The sequence below is a fragment of the Pempheris klunzingeri genome, chromosome 9, assembly GCF_042242105.1.
Source record: "Pempheris klunzingeri isolate RE-2024b chromosome 9, fPemKlu1.hap1, whole genome shotgun sequence".
Lineage (NCBI taxonomy): Eukaryota > Metazoa > Chordata > Actinopteri > Acropomatiformes > Pempheridae > Pempheris > Pempheris klunzingeri.
The window spans coordinates 8,771,578-8,799,082 of record NC_092020.1 but is presented as its reverse complement, the minus strand read 5'-3'; the positions used below and the strand labels follow the sequence as shown (position 1 = coordinate 8,799,082).

Sequence of the window (27,505 nt, the reverse complement as noted above, 5' to 3'; positions counted from 1 at the left end):
CTGGTGCCTATTTGGAAGATTGACTCTTTGATTTTGACACTTTGAAAAACTTGAAAAACCCAGACCAAGCACCGCAGTGGGAGGGGTGATCGCCACAGGAGGAGAGGAGAGAGAGTCGGGATCAGAGCTAAGCTAACAGAGCTTGTATTAAAGGCTGCTTCTAGCTAATGGTTGCGGGAAGATAGGCTGGTTGAAACGCGACTCAGTCAACCCAAACAATGAAAAATCAGAGACTGTTTGTGCCCATATCTTTACACAGACCTGGCCCCAACTTAAGACCCCGTATCTATCTACTGCTACTGGCAGCCATACTACTGAGCGCCGGAGAACAAAATATACTTTTTAAAGCAAGGTGATATTTGATTTTCTAAAAATAATTTAACTAATATTTAAATATTGGAAAATAATGCGCGCGCACACACACACACACACAAACCATTTGAGTGCTTTATTGTTTTACATATAAAATTAAATGAGCAACTTCACATTTACAATCACATGCCTTTTTTAAAAAGAGGTGTTTAAGGGTGTTTAGATGAGGATTACGTCCAACCAGAGGCCATTCCAAATGGAATGAAGCCAACAGATGGCGGATGGCCCAAAACAATAGTCGACAGCGGCCACAACATGGTGTACTTTCTTCAATATAAATAAAAATCAATTATCTAGTAGAGCCAAATTAGTAATGCCACTGCCTCTAAATGATCTATGATTACATCTAGTAATGTAAATGGTATATTACTATCGTAGTTAAAATAAAGATTTTTTAAGTAATGCAAAGCGTGTTCCCCTCCATAAAAACGGTCGATGTGGCTCATTGATAAGGACCCATTCAAAACTTGAATGCTTTTGTAATTGATGGAGGAAATAATTCATTGATGGCCTTAATGGTAGTCCGCCATATTGCTAACCTATGAAGGACACTGCCGTGACTAGAAATGCTTAATGGCAGTGGCTTCAGTGAGGAAAAGGTGAGCATCCTCGCCTCCACAAAAGCTATTAAAAACTGAAAACATGATTTTCCAGAATCTAAGGAGAAATAAATGAAAATGGATGGTCATAATACTTGTAGATCATATCAAAAGAGGGGCAACATCAGCATCCTTAACAGAATAAAGTTTATCAATCTAAAGGTGCTCTTTCCAAAATGATTCACTCTTTGTTTCTATGCAATACAGTTTTCTGGAGAAAATTAGATCTTGGAAAAAAGAAATGGCAGAAAAAGGAGAGTTCAACAGAAACTGCAGAAGAAAACATCAAGTCAAAACAGAGAAACTGCTCAGGCAAATGTCAAAATTTACATTTATTAGATTTTTGCTGGACATTTAAGGTATATACCACCTCAGACAGCAACACATTTGATCAGACACGGAGAGCTGAAGAGCGAAGAGAATAGTGATTTTAAGGATCCAGAATGGAAGTACTATCTAAGGTATTGCGGGCATGTAGAATTGATCGTTTTCCCCCAGTCCATTTAGGAAGTTTGCATGAGGTCCTGGCAAACTCTCTAGGCCCCTTAAGGCTTCAAGTTCTTGGTCCTTAATAATACTTCAACCATTTCAAGGTCACAGTTTCCTGTCCGTTTTATTTGTTTTCCCTTCCTTTCAGATGCATCAACCTCTATACAGTTTAATATTCTAACTCTAGCAGACAGTTTGTAGTTACCATCACGTGCCATAAACATTGAACTGTTAAATGTTTTATTCCTATTGTGCCAGCAGTATTCCTAACAGACCTATACAGCAGATCCAGGGAATTGTGGGCTGAAATGGACCATCTGAGCCATTCAGGAGGTACTCAACCCGAGACCAGGACCCATTGTTGGGCAAAGGTTCCACTCCCAATGTCCAGCACATCACGTTATAGACATCCACCGCTCGAATTGGAGCTGCCCGAACATTCCGCTTGAAGTCTGGATGAAATTAAGTAAACATAATTAGATCTACATCTCAGATATGTTATTTTCTATAATATTTTAGAATAATTTACTATATTTGACTTGTAGCAGCAATACATGTCCATCCTCCTGCAAAGTTCATACTGAAAAAACACCCAGGACCCAGCCCAACTTGGGTTCTGAGCTCAGTGTAGCGTCTTTCCACTGGCACGGTACACTCTGCTTTAGTGGATAGTAAGAGAAAAGTGTGGTTGCTCAAGATAGCAGCGTGAAGGGTAATGCTTGCTCAATGGATCACAGGTTTGAAAAAAATCAGTGATTCTACTATTAAGATATGATTTGTTTATTACCAGGTCCTGTTGCCATGAAAAAGCCTCTCATGTCGAGAAATTCATTATCATAACCATGCCAGCCATTTTGCCACGCTGAGCGCTCCCCAGAGTCATTTCCCCAGAATGGGAGTCTTGTCTTGTTCTGGATTAAACACACACACACAAAGCAGATTTAAACAAGCAATAGAGCAATGGATGTGCTACGGTCTGATGGATCTTTGATGGCAGCAACAATCAAAATCCCAATCCAATGTACACATATAGATGAACACTCCAGAATAGCTTCTAATTCAGCTTGAGGTAAGAACCTTGAAGGTGCCCTGTGGGGTTTTCTTGGTTTATATTCAGTGTTACCTTAAAGGATTGTATTCATCTTTGAGCTCTAACAAATGTAATTAAACCATTTCCTTCCTCATGGAACATTTGCAAAGCCAATTTTTGAAGCTTCTCTACACTTCTCAGGCACTTTGAATAGAGGCTGACCTGGACGTGGATGGGGACCACTCATAGATAAACAGCTCCATAGTACTACCAGATGTCAAAAACTCCACAGGGAGTCAAAATGTAAAAAAAAAAAAAAACATTTCTCTGTTCTAACTTCTACAATTAAACAGCACAGTCAAATGAATTAATGAAATTGTTGAAACAAGTTTGGAGCAGACACAGATGATGAAATAACTGAAAGACACATGTTCGTCTCATTATGCGGAACCATGTTTGTTCATAACCATTCATATCTTTGCATTCACATGAAAAGCAGTTACTCTGAGTAAGGAAATCTGTAAATGAAGAGAAGTACACTTTATTAAAGTGAACGTGTTGATGTGTTAGTATACATATTATTTGGTACCTCGATGATAAACCAGCTGGGCTCAGCCACTAGCGTCAGGGGGAAAACAAACTTCCCTCCTCTGAAATGGAAACGCTCAGGGATCTCCCATCTGGCATAGACACGCATATTAGGGACCTGGGACAACGCAGCATACACCTGGACGAACACACACACACACACACATGAGCAGAGTTAAAAGAATAATTTTAAACAGCAACCCTCATCTGTAAAGCACCTTACTACAAAGCTCTTATTTCATCACTTCTCCATACATCACTAAGAAACTGATCAGAGCTCCCATTATCAAAGGTCTTCAGCGAATCATCTAGTCAGCAGTTTATTAGCTCATAAGTTTGGTTATACGGCCCACAACTTTATTGTTTTGGTTCAAAGTCTGTGATGACTGGCAACACACCACTCTAATGTTGGGATTCCACCAAGTATAGCTGTGTCCGGCGGCAGTCCGCTTTTGTTATACTTCATATCCCATGAGGGGCATATCAGAAGTGGATCATTTTATAGTGGTATTTCCTACTTTGCTGTGTTGTAGCCAGTAGATTAACCTCTTATCTCACAGATCCTCTGACTGGTTGATTGTTGTTGGTTCTTCTGTGCCCCATACAGAAAAGCGCCTCTTGCAACTTTTGGCTATGTGTGTTTTCTTTTCCCATCTTCGCTGCTGGAACAGCTGGTACTCCATCGTCGTGAAAATATGTGAAATGGGTATGAACTGAAGAGTGTCAGGAGGCTCATGTCAAGACTGTTTTATCCGTTAACTAAGACCTTGTGACTTTGGCTCATCATTTGCTCTGGATGTGGATGCATATGATATAGGGATCTAAGATGTCCTCCTTCAGTCTGTTGAGAATGTCTTCGGCATTAGGTGGGGTTCCACTTTTATATTTTTGATTTATGGCTGCTTTACATATATCCTGTAGCTCATCGAATTCTGTGACCTACAAATAGGAATTTCATCTGTATTACAACTGTAAATGTTATCATCATTCTTTATCATGTAGATTACTTTTTTGGTTAGATGTAACTGCAAAAGTCTGCGCCCATAGTATTCAGTTGGGCAGCAGTGGCACTTCATTGGGTGGTGCCCCAATCGAGGGCGATTGGGGCACCACCTCTTTAAATGAGGAAAAAGATTTTAACTGATTCAGTCTCATAAAATAACTTAACTATTAATTTGGTCACACAAACAATCTAACTAAATCTGCTTAGCTAACAAGCAATGGGGAGGATGTGTGTATGAGAGAGGGGATGTGTACATGTGAATATGCAGAAGAAGGGTAGATGGAGGACTACAAAAGGGGGGAGGACCAAATGGAGGCTACATACAGTCAGACCACTGGTGTGTAGGTCAGAGGAAGACAAAGGCCCAAGTCTGTGTAGTGGCTTTGTCTCTTGGAAGGCCAACTTGTATGGGTTCATGTGAGAGTGTAAGATAAAGGTGCCCGGTACATGCAAGACCCTCTGTCTGTGAGTAAAACCAACCAACCAACATAACAGTCTACAGTAGTAAACACTTCACAATAATCAAACGCACTGCACAACATTAAAGCAGATCAAATCCAATACATTTGCAAAGTTAAACCATTGCTTAGCCATGTGTGCAGTTGGGTTGGTGCTGTTTGTGTGCCCAGTTAGAGTTAGTTACCAGTTCTCAAATGGGAAGAGGAAGTGTGCTGCTTTCTTAGCTGGCAAATCTGTTAATGAGCTAGGCTGGCAGAAGGGTTGTGGTTCTTTGTCCTTGCTGTGTCCTGATTGCAGGCTGGAGAAATCCGGTCGCTCCTTTGTTTCTTGCTAGTTAGCAACTTGCTGGTATGCTCCTGTTGGCTTGGAAGGTCAACTGCCGGACTTTCAGTCAGTTGGCGCTGAATAAACTTGGCTCAGGCAGGACTTCATGTCACTGCCATGGCAGGCGAAAAAAAGAGAGAAAAGGTGGTGGGGGAACCTGAAGTTGTGTGGATCACGTGACACACATTGGCCAAGGGCAGTGACAAAGCTTGGTCCAGTGGTGCATTTAGCACATAGGTGTGAAAACTTGAGGGCTCTAGGAAAATTAGTTCAGAGAGAGAACTCTCTGTTCAAAACATGAAGAAACATGTAGTCCATGGACCCCAAGAGCAGCATAGCTCTTTAATAGATCAAGTAGTGTGGTGGCATCCATATAAGCTACATTTCCCCTAGCATTTCTGAAGCTTAAACACAGCAGTGCCTTCTGCCCATTGCCATAGACATACACATATATGGACGCCACATTGGCCTTTGGTGCGAATGTCAACATCGCAAATGTCAAAAGTCACTATAACATTTATATTTCTTTACCAACTTCAGTGAGTCATTTTGAAATTATGTTTATGATCTATGTGAAGTGAAGTTTTTTTGAAACTTTGCTGTGAGTGTTTACAGGCTGTGTGATTTTTATTGGTCAAGACTGGAAAGACTATTGACAGAAATTTATATTTTATATTTTGATTTTGTTTTGAGAACATTAAGTAATTTTCAAGTTATGAATAAGTGGAAGACACCCCCCTCCTTCAGAATATCCTGGCTTTGCATGAGTCAAAGTCAGGGACCAAAAAGATGTCTTGATCTCAAAGGGTAATGATGGACAAACGATGACCCTGACAGTTTACCTTTCATCTGTCTGTTGTGTTTTTGTTTGTGGGCTCACCTCTTGGTACTTGTTATCTTTGGGCCACAGACTAACCACTGGTCCTCTGTCCATCATCTTGACAATGTCTGACATGTTGATATACTTGTCTAGTTCTATGACCTTGTCCATCCACTGGATCTTTGTCATACCATGGTCTGAAAATAGCACAATGTTCAGCTGGTTCACCATGTTTGCCTCCTGCGAGAAAATGACAGCAGAAAAAGATTTTAAAAACTATATAATAGGAAATGCAGTATAGGTTGCAATTGTTATTACAATAGTGATATTACTAACTTTGATCTTGCTGTTGAGTGTCTGGATTGCGACATCCAGTTGATGCACAGCTGTTCTGACCTGTTGAGAGTCTGGACCGAAGTGATGGCCCTCCACATCTATTCTCTCATAATATATTGCTGCCATGCTTGCTTGGCCTGACCTGCACACAAACACACACACACACACACACACACACCCAAGTATGTGTCACTATTTTTGTGGGGAATTCCCATGAACACAATGTAATACTGTAACTAAAGAACACTAACCTATCCCTGACCCTGAACCTTACCCTAACCTTAACCATCACCAAACGAATATTTTGACACTTTTAGCTTTGTCAATAACAACAATGTAGTAAGGTCCATCTACATGGCCTCACAAAACACTGTGGGCCCCAAATGCATTCTCCCAGTTTTCTGACCCCATTAAGTGGGTAATACAAGAGCACCCACACACACATACACTCATTTGTTACTATTGTTGGGTGGATTAGAGGTAAAAGTCGTCCATCAATCGTCAGATTGGCTGTTCAATCTCCAGCTCTGTGACAGAATAGTCACCTCCAACTTAGATTCCTCCTGTTTGAATGATGTGTGAATGGGTGAATGAGGATGCCATGTGAAAGCGCTTTGAATGGTCAAAATGACAAGAAATAACCACCATTTACCATAATTGGCATTATTATGGGTAAAAAGTTGCTAAATATCAGAATCAAAATTCCTTTAATAATCCCCAGGGGGAAATTGCTTTTTGTTACACACAGCTCCAAAAGAATAAGAATAAACTTCAAACACAAAGTAAAAATATAAATATATAAAGTATGTATAAAAAATGATCTATAATAATAATAATGATAATAATACCACTAATGTTAGAATGTCTTTTTCATGTAACATGCTGCAGGGACACGTGTCCTAAATAACATGCACATTCCCCTAAAGTCAGCATTATATCTTCCTGACTCCACTTTGTCTGGACGATGGTCAGTTCATGTAAAGGTTAAGTCCATCTTTGGGGCACCCCCTCACATACCTGAAACCAGATCTTGCTTGTGGAATCCTATATATATATGTGTGAAAGCTTTGCTCTGTATTCTTTAGTCTCATCTATGCCTGTGATGTTAGACTCCGAGCTCGTAAACCTACATAAACTTCTTGAATGAATCTTGGAATCCTCTCTTCATTACTACAACCACAGAAAAGCATCCTTACAACTAATAATAATAATATGTAACATGTACATTCAGAGTAAGGCGTTATACTATATAATACTAATACTACTACTACCACTACTACTAATAATAATATATAACAACATGTACCCTCAGAGTGAGGAGTTGTATTATATAATAATAATAATAATAATAATAAAAACAATAATAATAATAATAACGATAATAAGTAATAATAATAATAATAATAATAATCTACAACAACATGTACACTCAGAGTGAGGAGTTGTATAGATTAATGGCCACAGGCAGGAATGATTTCCTGTGGCGCTCTGTACTGCATCATGGTACAATTAGTCTGGCACTGAAAGAACTCCTGTATCTAACCAGCACTTCATGGAGTGGGTTGGACACATTGTCCAAAATAGCTCCCACTTTGTGAAGCATTCTCCTCTCTGACACCACCGTCAGAGAGTCGAGCTTCACTCCTACAAAGTCACTGGCCCTGCGTATCAGTCTGTTCAGTCTATTGACGTAATAGGTATTTGTATTGTATTTTAAATAATGTATTAATGTCTCATTCGATGGTTTTTCTTTATTTTCTACATTGTAAATCAATATTAAAGACATCAAAACTATGAAGGAACACGTATGTAGTAAACAAAAAAAGTGACAAACAAACCAGAATATGTTTTATATTTTAGATTCTTCAGAGTAGAAACCTTTTGCTTTGATGACAGATTTGCACGCTCTTGGCATTCTATCAATCAGCCTCATGAGGTCGTCACCTGGATGGTTTTCCAACAGTCTTGAAGCAGTTCCCAGAGGTGCTGAATACTTGTTGGATGCTTTTCCTTCACTCTGTGGTGCAACTCATCCCAAACCATTTCAATTAGATGACGTCAGGTGATTTTAGAGGTCAGGTCATCTGACCCAGCACTCCATCATTTCTCCTTCTTGGTCAAATAGCCCTCACACAGCCTGGAGGTGTGTTTGGGCTCATTGTCCTGTAGAAAAACAAATGATGGGCCCACTAAGCACTAACTAGATGGCATGTCGCTGATAGCTGTGCTGAGAGTGCTGTACAGAATGCTGTGGTAGCCATGCTGGTTAAGTGTGCCTTTAAGTTTGAGTAAAATAGCAACAGTGTCACCAGCAAGGCACCCCCCCACACTATTACACCTCCTCCATGCTTCATGGTGGTAACACACATGTAGATACCATCCGCTCAACTTTTCTGCGTCTTACAAAGACGTGGCGCATGGAACCAAAAATCTTTGAATATAATATTTCATCTCTCAGGTTCCTGTGGATCCTGGTCCTGGCCTGCTGATGTGGTTCTCTGGTTCCTGTGGGTCCAGGTCCCGGTCCCGCTGATGTGGTTCTCTGGTTCCTGTGGATCCTGGTCCTGGTTCTGCTGATGTGGTTCCCTGGTTCCTATGGATCCTGGTCTTCTCTGGCCTCTGATCCTGAATTGAATTGAATATTTGGACTCATCAGGCCAAAGTACAGATTTCCACTGGTCTAATGTCCATTCCAGGTGTTTCTTGGTCCAAGCAATTCTCTTCTTGTTGTTCTTCCACACTAGCGGCTTCTTTGCAGCAATTTGACCATGAAGGCCTGACTCACACAGCCTCCTCTAAACAGTTGATGTTGAGACGCGTCTGCTTCTTGATCTGTGTTAAGCATTTATCTGTGGTGCTGTTCATTTGCAGTTTCTGAGGCCGATGACTAATGAACTGCTGTGAACCTCTACACCAGAGGTAACGCTTGGTCTTCCTTTCCTGGGGCAGTCCTCATCAGAGTCAGTTTCACCATAGCGTTTGATGCTTTTCACGACTGCACTGAGGATACATTCAAATGATTCAATGAATGGCAAAATGTTGCTCTGTTTTTTGCGATTCTTGCAAAATCTCTAGGAAAAGTCATTTTTGTTGTTTTTGTGTCTGTGTTGGCAACAGTGCAGGAGGAGTAGCACTGTGAAAAACAGGCATAAGAAAAATAATACGAACTAGACAATGCACAATGTGAATGCTGACAGCTGACAGGATTGCTGAGTTGAAGCAGCAGCTGAAGGAATATGAATATGTTGGTAAAATGGGAAATCGGTGAGTCTAATTACTATGAATGGGATTGAAACACTGAATACTAGCCAGAACATCTGAAAGATGTGGAAGTTCAAATGGATTATGAAATCAGTACATAAGAGTTGAAAAATCAACCTAACCTTTGAGCAAAATTGACTGTTTTGAATAGTTTTAATAGGATTCAAATTTTTTAAAAATTAAGAGTTTGAAATGTGGGAACAGAATTCAGGATGCAAAAAACATTGCTGGCTTAACTTTTTATGAGGAAACAGCTGGAGGATAATTGTTTAGTAATTAGTCATAGGGTTTAAAAGATGAATAAAACAGATATTGTATAAAAGGTGTGGAACATGCTGAGGTTTGATTTCAGTTTGTACATGAAAGCGTGAATGAGTAAATAAAAGTTGAAAAATTTAGCAAGAAGTGCGATTTAAGCGCAGGGATTTCCTCCTGCAAGTCACAGTCACATCAGTTAAGACTCCACAAACTGCTGTTAACAGGCATCTCAGAAAGTAAGGTGTCAAACTCTTTACTGAAAGACTATAATTCCCATCGCTGAGACTTCTTGACTGTGACAGAGAGGTGACTCTACTAAACACACTGATGTAAAATATGTGTTTGTAGTGTCAAAACTGGATTAGGTGTCCCTCATTCTGATTTCCTCCTCAACTTTCAATGCAGTTTGGTTGGCACTCCTGACAATTTGGAGGCTCTTAGAGCTGAAAGAGTAAGTCTGATTGCTTCAGTATTCGCATTTCTGCGACCGGCACAAATTTGGGGCATGAAATTTGAACTGCAAATAGTGTAAATACTTTGGTATGAAAATTGTGAACAAGTTTGAATTGAGTTTCTATGTGAATGTGAAGGAGTTTGAAATTATAACTAAGGTTCAAACAAAGATGAATATTTTGAAATGTTTCAATAGGATTTGAAAAGTTGAATATTACCAAGAATGTATGAAAGAGATGGAACATTTTGAATGTGGAGTTTCCATCTGAAAGTATGAATGAGTTGTAAAAAGTTAAAAACATTAAATATTTCAGTTATAATGTTCAAAAATGTGGATGTAGCAGGATGCAGCAGCGTAGCAGGAAAACACAAAGTTACAATAAGAGAGAAAATGTGAAAAGTAGGAATAAGGCAAGACGTGTTCTTTTTGTATGTGTGTGTTTATATGTGTTTGTATGTATGTGTGTTTGTGCGTGAATGAAATACCTGAAGGTTTGGATTTATCCACAGTTGAAGGGATCTCTTGTTGCTTTAAAGCAGAAAAATTCAAAAGGTGTCCACTTGCTTCTGTAGTTGCATGTCTGACTGGCACACATTTTTAAAATTATATATGTAGAGTCAAAATCGTGAGAGCAAGTTTAATAGCACCTGTGCTGCACAGCCAGACACTAAAAAAGAACATGTCTTCCTTATTCCTCCTTATACCTGTTTTCCTGCCACGCTGCTACATCCTGCTCCTTTTGAAACTTGTTAGGAGGTCAGGGGCATTCTCACACTCTGTATATATGTTATGTTATGTTATGTTATATTATATGTTGCACGTGTGCCACATGAAGTTTCATTTTTTGTGCAACCCTGTGTTGTAAAATGACCAATAAATTAACCTTGAATTTTCTCTATAGTTTTAACAATTAACATATGAGGCTATAAAAGCTCAAAATTCTGTTTTTACTCAAAGCAGTCATGTCGCAAGTTGACAGCTTTTTCCATGTGATGGCTAAAAGTAAGTCATGGATCACTGGATATCGCAGGATACATGACACATGCAGGTCATTGTGGTGTTACCTCAGGACGATGAGAGCGTTTGCTATTGAGTCTGTGAGGCTTTTCTCTGATGGGTTGTAGACGTATTCCTCGCAGAATGATGGACGGACACCCAGAATCTCCACCTCACAGCCTGAAGACACACACACACACACACACATGCAAAACACTGACATGCATCGTTTGCAGACTTTGGATAAATAGCATTGTAAACAGTAGTATGTGTGCATTAAAGTCAGCTCTTACCACAGCTTTATTTTTAAATTTACCATTGGGCATTTGTGCTCAGGAGGTGGTCTTGCTGGTATAATGCTAATTAATCTTCAGTGATAATAATTCTATCTTAGAAACACATGGAACAAGATTTAATCAAACCTTATAAACAACAGGATTTTCTGTTGTGTGATGCATTTCCATCAAAATGAGTCGGATATCACACTGGCATAGAAACAACTCTTTTTCATAAAAAGTCAATTTTCAATTTTGAGGCTATTTTGAGTTTTTTCATGTTTCTGATTAGTCTCAGCTTTATTTCAATGCCAAAATCCATTTAAAATATTAAGTATTCACAAGCTCGCATAAACAAAATGAAACTGTCAGCAGTCAAAACACCAGTGAGCATGTTCACTGGTGTTGTGCATCAAAATGTTTTTGAGGGAGGAAGACGAAGACAGATGGATTAATAGAGCAGCTCACACAAAATGAATTCTCGCAAAGAAGAAATCGCTCGACTTCTGAATTCAATCGACAAGTGGACCAAGCCTGGGAGTACAAGTGTAAGCTAGCTGCAAACTCAACAGAAATCTGCGCTACCAGCACTTTATGCCAAGGAGACGGTGAGAGGATGCGAATAAATCACAGAAATAAATAGTGTTAAGAGCTGAACTTTAGCTTGGCTACACAAGCCTAGTTTTTTCTATTGATGAAGCCGTGTAATGTGCTTTCTAATGATAAATGGACAAGGAAATCACTAGTTAGAGGTGGCTTGTAATGTTTGTGTGTGTAGGCTAGCTAATGTCAAGACATGAGCATTTGTGAGAGATGAAAATGATAGGAAATCATTTTAAATATAGCAAAACAAATGTAATAAATATGTAACATAATATTCCAAATCGTAGTCTGTATCTTAATACATGAAAACTAAGGTTTTTCATGGGCTTAATGGGTAGGCTTATCCTTACTGGGCGTGCATCTGCATGTATTTTCAATGTGGGTTATCACGTGAGACCAAGAAATCTGTGAATTTTGACTTGAGTCTTCATAAATGTCTTTCACTTCATTTGGATAATGGCTGAATGTTGATAGTTTTCTTAGGTGCCCTTTTTCTCTAAAAAGGTTTCATGACAGCTAACAATTGAAGGGCATAAAATACACTGAACAAACATATAAACGCAACACTTTTGTTTTTGCTCCCATTTTTCATGAGCTGAACTCAAAGATCTAAAACATTTTCTATGTACAAAAAACAACCATTTCTCTCAAATATTGTTCACAAATCTGTCTAAATCTGTGTTAGTGAGCACTTCTCCTTTGCCGAGATAATCCATCCCACCTCACAGGTGTGGCATATCAAGGTGCTGATTAGACAGCATGATTATTGCACAGGTGTGCCTGAGGCTGGCCACAATAAAAGGCCAGGAGAAGTGCTCACTAACACAGAGTTAGACAGATCTGTGAACAATATTTGAGAGAAATGGTTGTTTTTTGTATATAGAAAATGTTTTAGCTCTTTAAGTTCAGCTCATGAAAAATGGGAGCGAAAACAAAAGTGTTGCATTTATATTTTTGTTCAGTGTAAATACATGAAAACTAAGGTTTTTCATGGGCCACGGGCATGTGTTTTCAATGTGGGTTATCACGTGAGACCAAGAAATCTGTGAATTTTGACTTGAGTCTTCATAAATGTCTTTCACTTCATTTGGATAATGGCTGAATGTTGATAGTTTTCTTAGGTGCCCTTTTTCTCTAAAAAGGTTTCATGACAGTTTACAATTGAAGGGCATAAAATAGTTGGAGTAGAAAGATAATGGTGGTATTGTCATAAAGCTGAGACTTTTCCCCTTAACAGACATACAGAAAACTCAAAAGTGACACAAAATGATAGAACAGGTCACATATGGTCCTCACATGCTCAATTTGTTAGGCTCTGGAAAAAAAAATTCTAGAGACAATATATAACAACCTTTTCTCAAGACAGGGGCATTTTATCCATAAAATGAGGGAAGCTAGTAGTTGTGTGGAGGTTAAATTGTAAATGGGAGAACCACAACACTTATTTCACAACAGATGAGTTTCATCTGTTGTGCATGTGAAGCCAATAAAGGTTCATGGGGACATAAGACCAAAAGTACAAAGGATCCAGGAGTGTGTCTTTCTGGTTGTTGTTGTCCATCCCTGTTTCTGTTCCTCAGCTTCAGTACTCCACTCAGTACTTAAAAACTACAATTCCCAAGAGGTGGAGTCTCTACCACTAGGATGTATCCAGGTGTGCTGTAGCCTCTCCAAAGTTGTTTCATGTATGCTAAGATGAAGGTATGATGGACTTAAATTTCAGAAATAAAGTGATATATTAAACAGATCTAAGTGTGCAGAGACCTTTCTTATCAGCTTGCACTTTTTGATGCTTTTAGCACCTTAGCAAAGATAAAGCCAGGTGAAGCAGTGGTCCTCCTGCATCTATTAACTTTTTTATAGAAACAGTTTACAGTGTATACAGCTTAGTCCACAACTAAAAATATGCCAGGAGGACCAAAGGTTGTAATAAAAAAGAAAAGCTACATGAGCTGATTAGACAGCATGATTATTGCACAGGTGTGCCTGAGGCTGGCCACAATAAAAGGCCAGGAGAAGTGCTCACTAACACAGAGTTAGACAGATTTGTGAACAATATTTGAGAGAAATGGTTGTTTTTTGTATATAGAAAATGTTTTAGCTCTTTAAGTTCAGCTCATGAAAAATGGGAGCAAAAACAAAAGTGTTGCATTTATATTTTTGTTCAGTGTAAATACATGAAAACTAAGGTTTTTCATGGGCCACGGGCATGTATTTTCAATGTGGGTTATCACGTGAGACCAAGAAATCTGTGAATTTTGCCTTGAGTCTTCATAAATGTCTTTCACTTCATTTGGATAATGGCTGAATGTTGATAGTTTTCTTAGGTGCCCTTTTTCTCTAAAAAGGTTTCATGACAGTTTACAATTGAAGGGCATAAAATAGTTGGAGTAGAAAGATAATGGTGGTATTGTCATAAAGCTGAGACTTTTCCCCTTAACAGACATACAGAAAACTCAAAAGTGACACAAAATGATAGAACAGGTCACATACGGTCCTCACATGCTCAATTTGTTAGGCTCTGGAAAAAAAAATTCTAGAGACAATATATAACAACCTTTTCTCAAGACAGGGGCATTTTATCCATAAAATGAGGGAAGCTAGTAGTTGTGTGGAGGTTAAATTGTAAATGGGAGAACCACAACACTTATTTCACAACAGATGAGTTTCATCTGTTGTGCATGTGAAGCCAATAAAGGTTCATGGGGACATAAGACCAAAAGTACAAAGGATCCAGGAGTGTGTCTTTCTGGTTGTTGTTGTCCATCCCTGTTTCTGTTCCTCAGCTTCAGTACTCCACTCAGTACTTAAAAACTACAATTCCCAAGAGGTGGAGTCTCTACCACTAGGATGTATCCAGGTGTGCTGCAGCCTCTCCAAAGTTGTTTCATGTATGCTAAGATGAAGGTATGATGGACTTAAATTTCAGAAATAAAGTGATATATTAAACAGATCTAAGTGTGCAGAGACCTTTCTTATCAGCTTGCACTTTGATGCTTTTAGCACCTTAGCAAAGATAAAGCCAGGTGAAGCAGTGGTCCTCCTGCATCTATTAACTTTTTTATAGAAACAGTTTACAGTGTATACAGCTTAGTCCACAACTAAAAATATGCCAGGAGGACCAAAGGTTGTAATAAAAAAAAGAAAAGCTACATGAATATCCTGTAAAGCTTCGGATATTACAGGTTCAGTTATGGTTAGCCAAAGCAGAGATCGGCAGGCAGCGATCTGCACTCTACCGAGTACACTTTTCCATTTAATTATCGGATTGCTACTGATTTGTTTCTCACTAGTTTCCTTGTAACTGCCCTATTTTGTGTACCACATTGAGTATTTATCAGATGTAGTAATAATAACAAATAAATTAGAGAAAAATAGTGTCCTAAATTAATAACCAACCTTCATCCCATAAAACATCTCCAACTACAGCAATACAAACATGGGAAAGTGAAATGATGCTGGGACGAAAGGGAGGGACTAACAAGGAAGTAAGAGAATTCTATTCAAAGTCAAAGTTTGGTCTGTTTTGCATTTCTTTTGTGCTATGATCAAAGTTCAATAGCAGAATAAAAAATACTTTTATCAATTGTTAAATGACTGCATAGTTACCAGTTACACAGCATTTCCACAAGCCAAGTCAGTATGAAATGTACTAGACCATGAATGTCTACGAACATTTCAAGCATAGCAATACAAAAAGAGAGCTGGGGGGGTGTATACACTAACTAATGTCGTGGATTTTGTCTCCCTCCCCGGTCTCCGTCCCGCTCCTGCTCCCTGCTCCGCCTGGTTGTCTTCCCTGGTCCCCACCCCGGTCCTGCTTCCTGCTAGCCCCTTTTCCCCGTCCTTGCTCCTATCCATTGGTGTAAATAAACCCATCTGTCTCCCAACCACCCAGTTGTTCTGTGTCTGCATTGTGGGTTCATCCAGTTTAGTTCCGCACAGCAATTTCCATCAATTCAATTGGGGGCACTGCTCTGCAATTCATTAAACTTATTTCAATGCTAAGAGAACTGTATCAAATACTTAGGTGATCTAATGTCTTTTTGCTGACAACCAACATGTTTGCTGTCATTGATAAGGTGGATATTGTGGCTTTAAAAGTGTTGTACGAAATTTTTAAATTTCTAAATCACAGTGAGCGCACAGAATGCATTGAAAATGCAATGTTTTTCTGTTGAAAATGAATGTTTTGCAAGTTGTAAACATGCCTCTTCAGATTCCAGCTGTTACCCTGGCCACCCACAGTAAACCTCTAAGGGAGAGGAACAGAATCCCCATGTTCAATATACCGCAACTACTAACTGCTGTCATTTAATCTTCAGTCTAACCGTTGCTATTCTCTTACATTGACTATCCTCTATGGACACTGACACTGAATAGACTCAATTACAGCCAAGTGTCTTAAATAAACTAACTAAAGAGACTTGAAGGTTCTCTTATTTCATTCTTAAAGACAGTTTAAGATGCTTTTGGTATTTTAGTAATGTTGCAAACCTACACGTGTTGATACTTGTTACCACATATTTGGGTCTCCATCACTCATGTTTCAAAGATTCTGTCTTCTGTCACTAAAAGTCGTAGTAGCAACATCAGACTAACAAATGGAGCAGAGACATTTACATTATCACTCTGGAGCTCTCCACCAGTGGATAGAACTGATGAAGCCTCTGGATGAGTGGAGAAACATCTTCAGGGCTAACGCAATGTCCACACATCCTGCATAGTATAAGCATTACATTAGCAGAGCAGCAGCAAAAGCCTCAGTACTCCATCTGTGTCTAAACAGTATTAAGTGTAATGATCCTCAGTGTTTTGGCAGCGCTCAGAACCAGAAAATACACAATATCTTTTAAACAGGAGAAAATAGCCTTTGGGTTGCATTTACAAGCATATAGTGCAACATAGTAGATATAGTGCAAGTACAATGCAAGCTGTTACATAATATGTGTAGGCAGCTTTATTGTTTAAAATAAAAGCATATCTGTTTTGTGCATGCAGTTTGCAAAACGCCACCAATAAATGCAAACAGCTTCAGTTGAGTGTGTCAGTTAACAATGTGTTTGCTCACCGGGCCAGTAGTACATGAAAACCTTTTTCCCCAGCTTCTGCAAGGTGACCCATAATGGCTCTGATCCATTCCACCAAAGAGGCAACCGGCTGTCAGGATTGGTACCAATCAGAAACTCCTTATTGGAGGCTTGATCCCACATGTAGTTCCCAGTCATTTGATGAATGTCACAGTGACGGCCTGACAAATCAACAGAAATAGCAAAAGACAGCATAGTGTGAGTATCCAATGTCAAGAGAACTCCTAAAACCACATCAATACTCTACACTGTTATTCATTCATTCAACCTTTATTTATAATCATTGAAGGGCAACCCACATTTACAAAAACATGGTGTCGATTACAAAAACAAAGAAAAGGAAAAACAGCATCAAAAGACAAACAGTAACAGAAAAAAGGCAATACCACAATTAGCTGATGAAAACCATTAAAACTTTCCAATTAGTAAAGTTTTGATGGTGGACCCTGAATAATACAAGTGTTATGGACTAGTAGTACAAAATGATCCACTAGTGAGATGGTCATCACACCTTTGTACAAACTTTTTACTTAACTTCAAAACTATAGCCAGTAATGTCAGAGTCTGCATCATATCCTAAGTGCTAATATGGTAGCATCACATTAGTATCATCAGAAAACTGCGACTGCGGCTCAGTGGTCGACTAATCTGATGATTGCCGGTTTGATTCCCAGCTCCTTCAGTCCATATGATGAAGTATCCTTGGGTAATGTACCACAGCTAAATTGCTGTGAATGTGAATTGTTAGTGTCTGACTGGTGAGCAGCTTGGAATCTTACATTGTGCCATGTATGGATGGTATGTGAATGTGAATGTGTTACAGCACTTGAAGAAAAGACTATATAGTACAGTACATTTACCATTTACCAATAAAAGTGGAAGAAGTTTCACACCATTACCAGACACATCATTATAATAGAGGCGAGGGCTACTGTTCTACAGTCAATATTTCCTTAGGGAATAGTTGGGGTTTATTTGGAAGAGGAGGAATGATTATAGTTGTCCAGAGAGAAAAAACTGTAAGACCTTTGGAAGACCCTGGCAGGTATAAGTTCACCATCAGGGCCTTTTACCTCATGGGTGTTTGTTGTTTTAAAATGTTTACTGACTTCCTTGGGAGTAAGACAGTAGATGCAAAGAGATGATTGTGAAAAATGTTTGGGGGCAGTGAGTTTATGTGGGATACCTGGCCAAAGATTTCCGTTACAAGGATAGAAACATGCTAGGCCATGGATGAGCCGACAACAAGGCTTGAGGGAGAGAAGCAGCCTGGGATGCCTTGGCAATGGGGCTCTGTCGATTTGTTAATCCCATAGGAGGAACTCAAGTAAGATGAGGGGCAGCTGGAGCTCCAGCTAAGGAGGGAAACTGAGACATGTCAACTATGTCTAATCACCTGGATAATCTGCATGTATCCATGGACTCTGTATCCATGGACCAGGATTTCTAAGGGGTAGAGCAGACTGGAACCTTGGGTTTTGCCCCCATCCATACCCAGGCATAATCTGGTTGTGCTGATGGAGGCACTGGGCAGGGTATAGGGAAGGTGCAGCAAGAAAAGTTGTGGCAGAAGTGGCAGACTTACACTCAAGGGCTCCACAACAGGAGTCCACAGCGATGTTGTAGCTTGACAGTAATCACTGCTGGCCTTCCGTAGGCAGGTATAGACTTCCATGATATAAAGTCATATTCTGCTCTGTCCTCTAGTTCATGTCTGCTCATTTTTTGACTTCATCTCTGCCGTATCCTCACTGGACTGTTTGCCTGTTCACCCTGACAAAGATTCAATTTTCACAAATGACATGTTGAGGAATTTCAGGAAATTCACTACTATTGCCCTCTCAGTGTGTGCTTTAAACTCCCCCTGGAGCGGAATCAAAGTGGTACTGCCTCAGTAGGCGATGTGGCAACAGAGAGCTGCTGGCAGTCAAGATAGTGCTGAAGGAGTGGCGGCATTGGCTGGAAGGGAGGAGAGTACCACTTTCTGGTTTGAAATGAACATAAGAACTTTCCCTCAGCCAGGAGACTTAACTAAAGACAAGCCAGGTGGGCTCTTTCCTTTAACGTTTTCAATTAAACCTCTCTGTCATACCACCCTGTCTCCAGAAATGTCAAACCTAATACACTGTCACGTCTGTTTGAAACTGAAGCTGGCCTGAGATCCTTCTCCACCATTCTGTTTCCTCCTGTGTGGTAGGGGCAGTCTCACAGGGAATTGAGAAGGAGGTCGGGCAGGCTAACCTCAATAATCAAGTCCCAGACGGTTTGTTTCTGTTTTCTTTTGGCTCGCAGGCCAAACACTGAGCTCCTAAGGAAGCGGAGAGTGTGTGGCTACATGCCCTTTGTACAAATCCTCGGAATCCTCAGTCTCTTGGGCCTCATGCACCGGTGCCCCATTGCCCCTGGTCTGATATCCTGGTTTGACCACCCTGGATATCTTCACAGGGTTACCCCACTCTGAAAGTAACACCACCATTCTCTCGGTGGAGGCCAGATTTTCGAAGATGGTTCACTTCCTTGCCCTGCCCAAGTTACCCCCTGCCCCCAGGCAACAGTACGAGCAATGCATTCCATCTCCCCATAGATAATAGTTAAACTAGGGATCACAGTTCATCTCCCATTTGGAAGGCCTTCTGCTGTCTCCTTGAGGCCACCATCAGTTTCTCCTTTGGGTACCACCCAGAGTCTAACTAACTGAGTGGCTGAACAAGGAGCTGGAGACTTGTTTGTGCTGCCTGGTTTCCCAGAACTAAGTCTCCTGGAATAAGCAGTCACACTCACACCCACTACCAATTGCCACCATTCGAAGTTGGAAAAAGTGGTCAGCATCCAGTCTTCTCACAGCCTCAATCGGCGAATCCTCTGGTTCTGTTGTGGAGTTCAGTCCACTATGGGACAGCAAATTACCACCACATTGGCACCACCACATACCATCCCGGGAAGAGGGTGTAGCTGTCTACATGGGACCACCCTTTATTTTGTTATTTACCTCTCCTCTCGTTTCAGAGTCTTTACTTCCTCCCATGGTGTTTTTCCTGTCACTGTTGATTGTTTCTCTGCCCCACCAGTTCCACCACTGTCTAATTACCTGCCTATCCAAGAACATTTAGTGAAGTGCCAGTTCATCTTTGTTCCTTGTGAGAAGCATTTCAGCGGTTTTTCCTTGAGTCCTTAGCTAGTTTGATCTCTTCTCGTTTTTTGACTTTGTCTCTGCCTTACCCTCCCTGGATTGTTTGCTTTGTTTGACTGCCTACATGTGAATCGTGTTAAGACTCTTATATAATGTGTCTGTTTTTGAGTCCTCCTGACTAAGTACTAGATGGATAGACTAAAAGTTTTTAGCCAGCCACATTTAGATAAAACAAGGATCTAAAGAGTGTATCATAAAAATTATGGTTTGAAATGGGATCAAATGTTATACTGGGTGACATGTTCCTTCATTACCACAAACACTGCAGACTTTTGTGAAATTAGTCTTTGTAACAGATTAAGCTATCTCTACGAGTGAGCTGTTTTTAACGATTTTCATCTTCATCTTCAGTCAGAACCTACAGCTGAGACAGATGGGTTAGGGACAAACTAACACATTGCTGATTTTGATCCAAAGCAAATTTGGAAATTCAAGCTCAAGCAAAAGAATATCAGCATCAAGCAGAGCTGCATGGTTTTAATACACTGGATGCGTGCATGAGTGTATGAGTATGTGTACCAGCCAGAGAGGAGAATGTGCTCCATGAAAACCCACACATCAGCAAATCATCAGGGGCAGGCTCAAAGGCTCACATCCTGTTGGCCAGGATGGGCTGTTGTTTTTAGGGCTTACTAAGATAGTTGACACACAAGCATGCATCACTAACACAACCACACACACATGCTGCAGTCAACCAGTGAACATCTCAAATTGTCCATCTCACCAAGTCATCTTCAATCTTAAAGTTGTTTCAGTTTCAGCATGTCTGAAGAATCTGTTTTTTGCCGTGCCAGTTGACCCCCTTGTGTTGATGCTGGCTCCACTGTGGAAGAATTCTTCTACTTTCTACGTTTGATAACATGAACATTCAGAAAGGCTACACAACTTACCCTGCCATCTAATAACTACAAGACAGATCGCATCAGGATCTGATTCAGCCCAAGTGACAACGATTGATTGTTACAGACATAATACATCCATCCATTATCTATACCACTTATCCATTAGGGTCGAGGGGGAGCTGGAGCCCATTCCAGTATACCCTGGACTGGTCGCTAACAGAGACAGACAAACCACTCACACCTATGAGCAATTTAGAGCCATCAATTAACCTAACCTGCATGTCTTTGGACTGTGGGAGGAAGCTGAAGTACCCGGACAAAACCCACACAAGCATGGGGAGAACATGCAAACTCCACACAGAAAGGTTCAAGGTAACAGTGCTAACCATCGCACAACTGCGTGCTGCCCATAATAATAATAATAATACATTCATATTATAGAAAAAACAAGTTTTGACTAGTTGTGATGAGTGGAGGTTAATGGTGCAGTCTGTAACAGTAAGCTGGGGGGATGTGTGAGAGACAAGCAAAGCGCACAAGCAGAGGACAGCAGACAGCGTTGCTGGTTAAAAGGTCCCTCATTAGAGTGTCAAGTCTTTTCAACATAAATATGTGTCCCTGGTGTGACTACAGACAAATCTGAGTAAAGACCATCCTCTCTCTTTTTCTCCTGCTGCATGTTTCACTGAATATGTGTGAAAACACACTGTTTAGATTCGACTCCCTTTATAATGCCATAAGGAGATCTGCTGATCACGTGATCCAGCCCTTCAGTAGGCCGACTGTCACCACCTGCTGAATCTGCCTCACCAGAGGCAGAGATGTTGAAGGCAAGATTGAAGCTGTAGATTATTCTGTTTTTCTAAAATAGAGAAAAAATAATGTGTTTTTTTGAACATTAAACCTGTTATTTTGGCTCATGGATGTGCAGCAGCACTTGGGAGTTGGGTGAAGTTGAATATAGAGCAGATCAGAGAGTGTGATTAATAATACATTGTCGGCCAGGAGATGAGCATCAGTAATAAGACATCTCCTTTATGAACAAGCGGAATACACTTGACCAGTCTGAAGTGTGTAGAGGTGTGTGTGGCTGTTGTTTTTTTTAGCCAATTGATGTTGTTTGCATGCACAAAAAAAAAACCCTTTCAAGAGGCTAACCACAGCAGCCTGGCCCCAAGCATTCTCTCAGCCTGTTTGGCTGGAATTCTTTTAATGCATATTACGCCACACACCAGCTACCCTGTTCCTCTCTAGACATCATGCCCTATCTGCAGTAACCCATTTATAACCCATGCTCTCTCCCCTCTGAAAATATCCTCGTCTCCCTTCAAGACCCACTTCTTGAGGATCAGCTTTTTCTTCAAACCATTGCCTGCAGCCAATGTCCTTTTACCTCCCACTGCCATGTCTCCATGCTAATTAAGGGCTCCTCGCAGGTGGCATGATGTTTTCTCCCAGGATTTCCTGATACTTTAATGAATCCATCTTTGACCTCCAAACGCTGCAGGTTTCCAGAGCCGGAAGAAGCAAAGCAGCCCCAGAGCATCACCGAGCTACCGCCATGCCTCATTCTTCCTCCTCCTGATGTACCACTGATCCATAGACCTGAAAAGTTTTGTTTCATCCCTCCAGAGAACTGAATGCCAAAACTTCTGTGTCCTATTTATATGGTTTCGAGCATATTGGAGCCAATTTGTGCTTCTGGATCAGTAACGGTGTACGAGAGCTCAGGCATGGAGGCCTTCAGCTTTTAGTATGCTCCTTACTGTAGAAACTGAAGCCTCAGTGTCTGCTGCCACCAAGTCCTGCTGCAGGTCTTTTTTTAGCTACCTTCCTCCTCAGAAATCTGGTGGCAGCCGTTAGTAGCTTCCTCTTTTAGCCTCTTTTGTGTAGCCAGTGTTCCTTTAGCTTTGACCTTGTGAATTATGCATCCAGCAGTATCTCTAGAAACATTCAGTGCCTTTGCTGTCTTTTGTAACAAGGCAACGATCTCCTCTCTTAACTTTTTGGACAATTCTTTTGACTTACCCATATTTCTAACATGCAACCAAACATCACTGTGAACAAACCTCTGGCCAGTCCAGGTATTTGATGTCTTTATTATTATCTGAAGCACACCTGATGCAACTAACAAGGCCCTTGATGAGCTGCATCAGGTGTGCTTGAGACAACAGCTGATTTACAAACGAGTGCTCTTATGATGATATTATTCTATTCAGGGGGTTGAATCATTTAGAATATACAGAAGTCATCTAAAGTGGCATTCTATGTTGAAGTTCAATCAATCTTTATTTATTTATTTAGTTGGAGAAACCGCCTGTAATATTATAATGTTTATAATTAGTTGCGATGTGCTATTTCATTGAGCTTGTTTGAGTTGTTCATTGAACACAGCCAACAGTACGTACATTTTGCCAGTACACCTAATTTGCACTGGGGGTTGAATAATTTTGAGTGCAACTGTCTGTACGTTAACATTTTTCATGCGTCAAAACTAGAAAATAGTGGCTGATTATTTGCATTTTCACGTGCTTTAAGTGTTTTAGCAGTTACATGTACCTGATGAAACACAGAAATCCTCCCTGTTCATCATGACAACTTAACTGATATTACAATGATACTGGAATTATAATTCCCAGGATTGGGTTGTGAAAGGTCCCACCAACAACGTGTACATATTTCTCACTAGTATTTAAGTAACCAATAAGAATTCAGGACTGACATTGAACTGTAGCAATGTGTAAGTTAGCTGCTCATCTTTAGATCTATTGAATGAAAGCAACTGACTATGTTAAAAGGAAACCACCAGCTATAAGGGGCCATGTAATATATTCAGCTGAAATAGTTCTGGCAGAGGTCTGCAGCCTTTACTATCAAGAGCCATTTTTGCCCCCATCCCACCAAATAACATTCATCTGGAGCCGCGAAACCTATTTGACTCTTAAAATGAAGATAACGCTGCGTATTAAGTTTTATATATAGTAGAGCTGTAGTTTGTTGCGTATATGAAGTTATAGAACTACAAAAGGAAATGTTATTGTTCTGACAAAGGAAAACCCCAAACTCTGAGGAGGAGGAAAGAAAAGACCTACTTAGAAATAAAACACAGAACCATGCAGGTCCACTTTGAGTCTTCGCCTGATTTGTGGAAAATGAATAATAAAAAGTAGTTGACTTTGACATAAATAAACTATATAGCTGCAGCCTAATAGCTTTAAAAAGAATAACGTGACAATAGTCCAGCTTGTATCTGCTCAGCACTGTTTCCATCACAGCTGGAGCTCAGTTTAATGTCCTGACGGTCTTTGCAGAGAGAGCAGAGAGTAGTGAGAGACAATTTCCTGTTTGTTAGACGCCCTGGTGTTTGGATGAATGGTTCTGTGAACGGCTTCCTTTCCTTAAAAACTAGCAGCCACTTCTTCCCAGTGGATTTGTCCTGCTCAGCCCGCTCACCTGCACCGGAGGAGGCTGCACAGTGTGACGTAGACTGTGACGTTGATTTCACTTTAGAAACATTAAAACACGCTTTAATAAAATCTGTATCACAGAATCAACACAATAAGAGCTGTTCCCAGTGTGGGGGCGCTGAAGAGCCGCGGACCTCTGGGTTAGACAGGCAGACAGACAGGCAGGCAGACAGGCAGACAGACAGGCAGGCAGACAGATTACCTGTCATCAGTGAGTAGTAGTTAGGATATGATAAACTCGGGAAATCCGGCGTCATGTAATCCACCTTCACCCCATTCCTCACGAGCTCGCGAAATCCGGGCAGCGCGTGCAGGTCATCCATGTAATCGTAACGGAATCCATCGATGAGGAAGACGAGCAGCGGGTGGGCCCCCAGGGCCTGCTGGCCCCCTCCCAGCAGCAGCAGCAGCGGGGTCAGGAGGAGCAGGGAGCCCGCGGGGGAGCGTCTCCGGGACATGGTGGCTGTGCTGGGCTCGCAGACTGGGCTGGAGGGGGCGAGGGGGGGGGGCACCTTCACGGGCGACTGCACGCGGTGGAAGTGAGCAGTCAGCTGAGAGGGAACGACTCCCTACTCCCACTGGTGGTGGTGGGTGGGGCCACAGGCACAATGGGACATGTTCACACAGAGGCATGGAGCAGGTCATCACAGGTGAGGATGCCCCCCCCCCCCCGTCAGACAGGCCAGACTGTTGGGGGCTACAAGGTGGATGGTCTGTGTCTGTAAAGCTCCTTTAGAGTTATTTTAACTTCTCAAAGCACTTTTCCATCACATGTTCAGTCATTCATTCAGGAGGAGACACACTGAAGTGTGTCTTGCCCCAGGACACTTCGACATGCTGACCCAAAGGAGCCGGGAATCAAACCAGCGACCTTCCGCTTTCAATCAATCAATCAATCAATCAAAATGCTTTATTAATCCCCGAGGGGAAATTCTGTTTACAGTGGGGAGGAAAACAAGAGGAGAGAGAGGGGAGGAGAAAAAACATGCGACACCAGACTGTACTCATGTGGAGTGCAGTGTGGGACCGGTAAAAAAAACCTCAGCACAAATTTTTAGCACATCACATGACAATAACAACGTTGCAACAGGGGAGTGGAAAAGGGGAGTAGAGATTTAAGATGGGGACGCACTGCTGAACTGTCACAGTGTGTGGAGATTCTGAAAAGACCCACTGACAGACGGTGAACAGCTGCACCTGCTGAGGGGTCACAGACGGCAAACCAAATAAAGCCAACTGGACTGAGGTCGACAGGTTAAGGGGTAGACAGACTTACCAGTTGGTGGCGGTAATGCATCAGTTTGTAGTTTCCTGTGTTATTGGCTGTTGGCAACTCGTGTTAGCAGTTCACACCCCCCCGATCGATTCAGCTCAAAAAATTCAAACATGTTTGACTGCAACTGAGGTCGGGTCTGCAGATTTTTGTGCCAACTAGCCATGCCGACTGTCCCCGACTGGTGCAGACTTTGCCCAACTGGGAATCGTGGGTAAAATCTGGCAAAAACTCTCTTAGTGTGTCCCCAGCTTTACCTCTGAGCCACAGCTTAATCATGTTTGAATGGGAACTTCTTGCAACGAGCCTTTAGCTCTAATAACTCAGACACAAGCAGGGGCGTGTAAAGCATCATCAGATGGACGTACAAACACATCCAGTAGTCTCTGCACACCAATATTCAAGTTCAAGTCCCTCGAAATTGTACTCAGCAGGACTTGAATACATCTACTTGGTCAGCTGCTTTCCACCACCGGACATGATCTTCACTGTGTTACTGTTGTGCACGAAAACTGAAACATTATTCTGCAACTGCCTGATCTGTTGCTCAGCTCGTATGTTCGGCTGTTCCAGATCTGATTTAGGACAATGTTAGCAGTCCAGTGAACGCTGGTATGAGTGTGATCAACCTATCAGGTGCAAGAGGGGTTCACGTTGGTGTGTTTTCAACTATTTACATTTCAATTCCACGCCGGAACGCAATGAGAGAAAGGAAAAACTGTGGTTTTCGATGACCATGAGGGGTTTGAGAAAGTAAAAGGAGAGGGGGAAAAAAAGGACGATGGACAGAAGAGTCATCTCTGCCTTTTAAAGTTACCGTCACACGAAGGGCTTGTTAGTTTGGGAAAGTACCAACAGAGCAAAAAAAAAAAAAGAGGGGACTAAAAAGGTAAAGGGACGTTTAATAGAGGTGTAGAAGGGTGTAGATAATACAGATCATACGTGTGTGTTATTTATAGCCAGCATTAAATACACATCATGGCCCTGTGCATACAGCTTGGAGCTGCAAGCGAAAGTGTTGAATGGGACAACAACCAAGCAAACTCAATGTGTCGTGTAGTGCAGTGAGATCAGCCGTAGTGCAACAGCACCACCTGCTGGGTGATTCCAGTCATGAGGGTAAGAAGAGCTGCAGTGTGTGTGGTTGGCCAACATTAACCTGCCAGTTCAGTCTCAATCTCTTTATCTTTTACGGTGCCGTTCAATCAGTCAAAGGCTAGGATTGGGATGTGACTCGAGGTTCTGCTACTTAGTTGACTGCTTCCCACCGATCTAAGGGCCACACTGGATTGCTAACCTATCTAGCAAGGAGATTCAAGATGTGTTTTGGTCTGAGATTGATTATCTTTTAAACTAGCAGCAGTAATTCAAAGTCTGAAGCCAGCGTAAAGCTTTAAAAACAGGAGTAATGTTCACAGTAGAGCTCCAGTAGCAGCAGCCTACTGAACGAGCTGAAGGTCTGTCTTTTTTGACAAGAAACTGTCAATGATTATTTAAAATGTACATGTAGTTGTTTACCTTTTTTATGGGGTTGGGGCTAGAAAATGTATATATCAGGATATATGTCATTTAGCCTTAAACTATCGAGATATTACACTGCTCAAAAAAAATTAAGGGAACACTTAATCATCACAGTAGAACACCGTCAGTTAAACTTCAGGGATATCAGTCTGTCCAGTTAGGTTCACGCCGAGCACACGTGACTTACTGTACATGAAAGAGTCTGGAGACGCCGTGGTGAACGTTATGCTGCCTGCATCATCATCCAGCATCGGT

At 41.1% G+C, this 27,505-nt stretch overlaps 1 protein-coding gene across 1 annotated transcript; it reads right to left on the bottom strand.

Annotated features, from left to right (window-relative positions):
• Positions 1-1,315: 1,315 nt before the first annotated feature.
• Positions 1,316-24,914, bottom strand: enpp6 (ectonucleotide pyrophosphatase/phosphodiesterase 6). Its single transcript, XM_070836960.1, has 8 exons — positions 24,659-24,914; positions 16,939-17,118; positions 11,058-11,169; positions 6,021-6,162; positions 5,745-5,924; positions 3,080-3,217; positions 2,248-2,371; positions 1,316-1,912 (listed from the first exon to the last, which is right to left on the bottom strand). Exons 1-8 carry the CDS (start codon positions 24,912-24,914, stop codon positions 1,707-1,709), a joined length of 1,338 nt encoding a protein of 445 aa, XP_070693061.1. The 3' UTR covers positions 1,316-1,706.
• Between the last annotated feature and the right edge of the window lie 2,591 nt (positions 24,915-27,505).

What these genes read in the sequence shown, in the direction of transcription:
- enpp6 (XM_070836960.1), bottom strand. Translation starts at nt 24,914, where the DNA reads ATGTCCCGGAGACGCTCCCCCGCGGGCTCCCTGCTCCTCCTGACCCCG. An exon ending in CTACTACTCACTGATGACAG is followed by an intron (nt 17,119 to 24,658) that starts GTAATCTGTCTG and finishes TTGATTTGTCAG; the next exon opens with GCCGTCACTGTGACATTCAT. An exon ending in TTTCATGGCAACAGGACCTG is followed by an intron (nt 1,913 to 2,247) that starts GTAATAAACAAA and finishes AATTTCATCCAG; the next exon opens with ACTTCAAGCGGAATGTTCGG.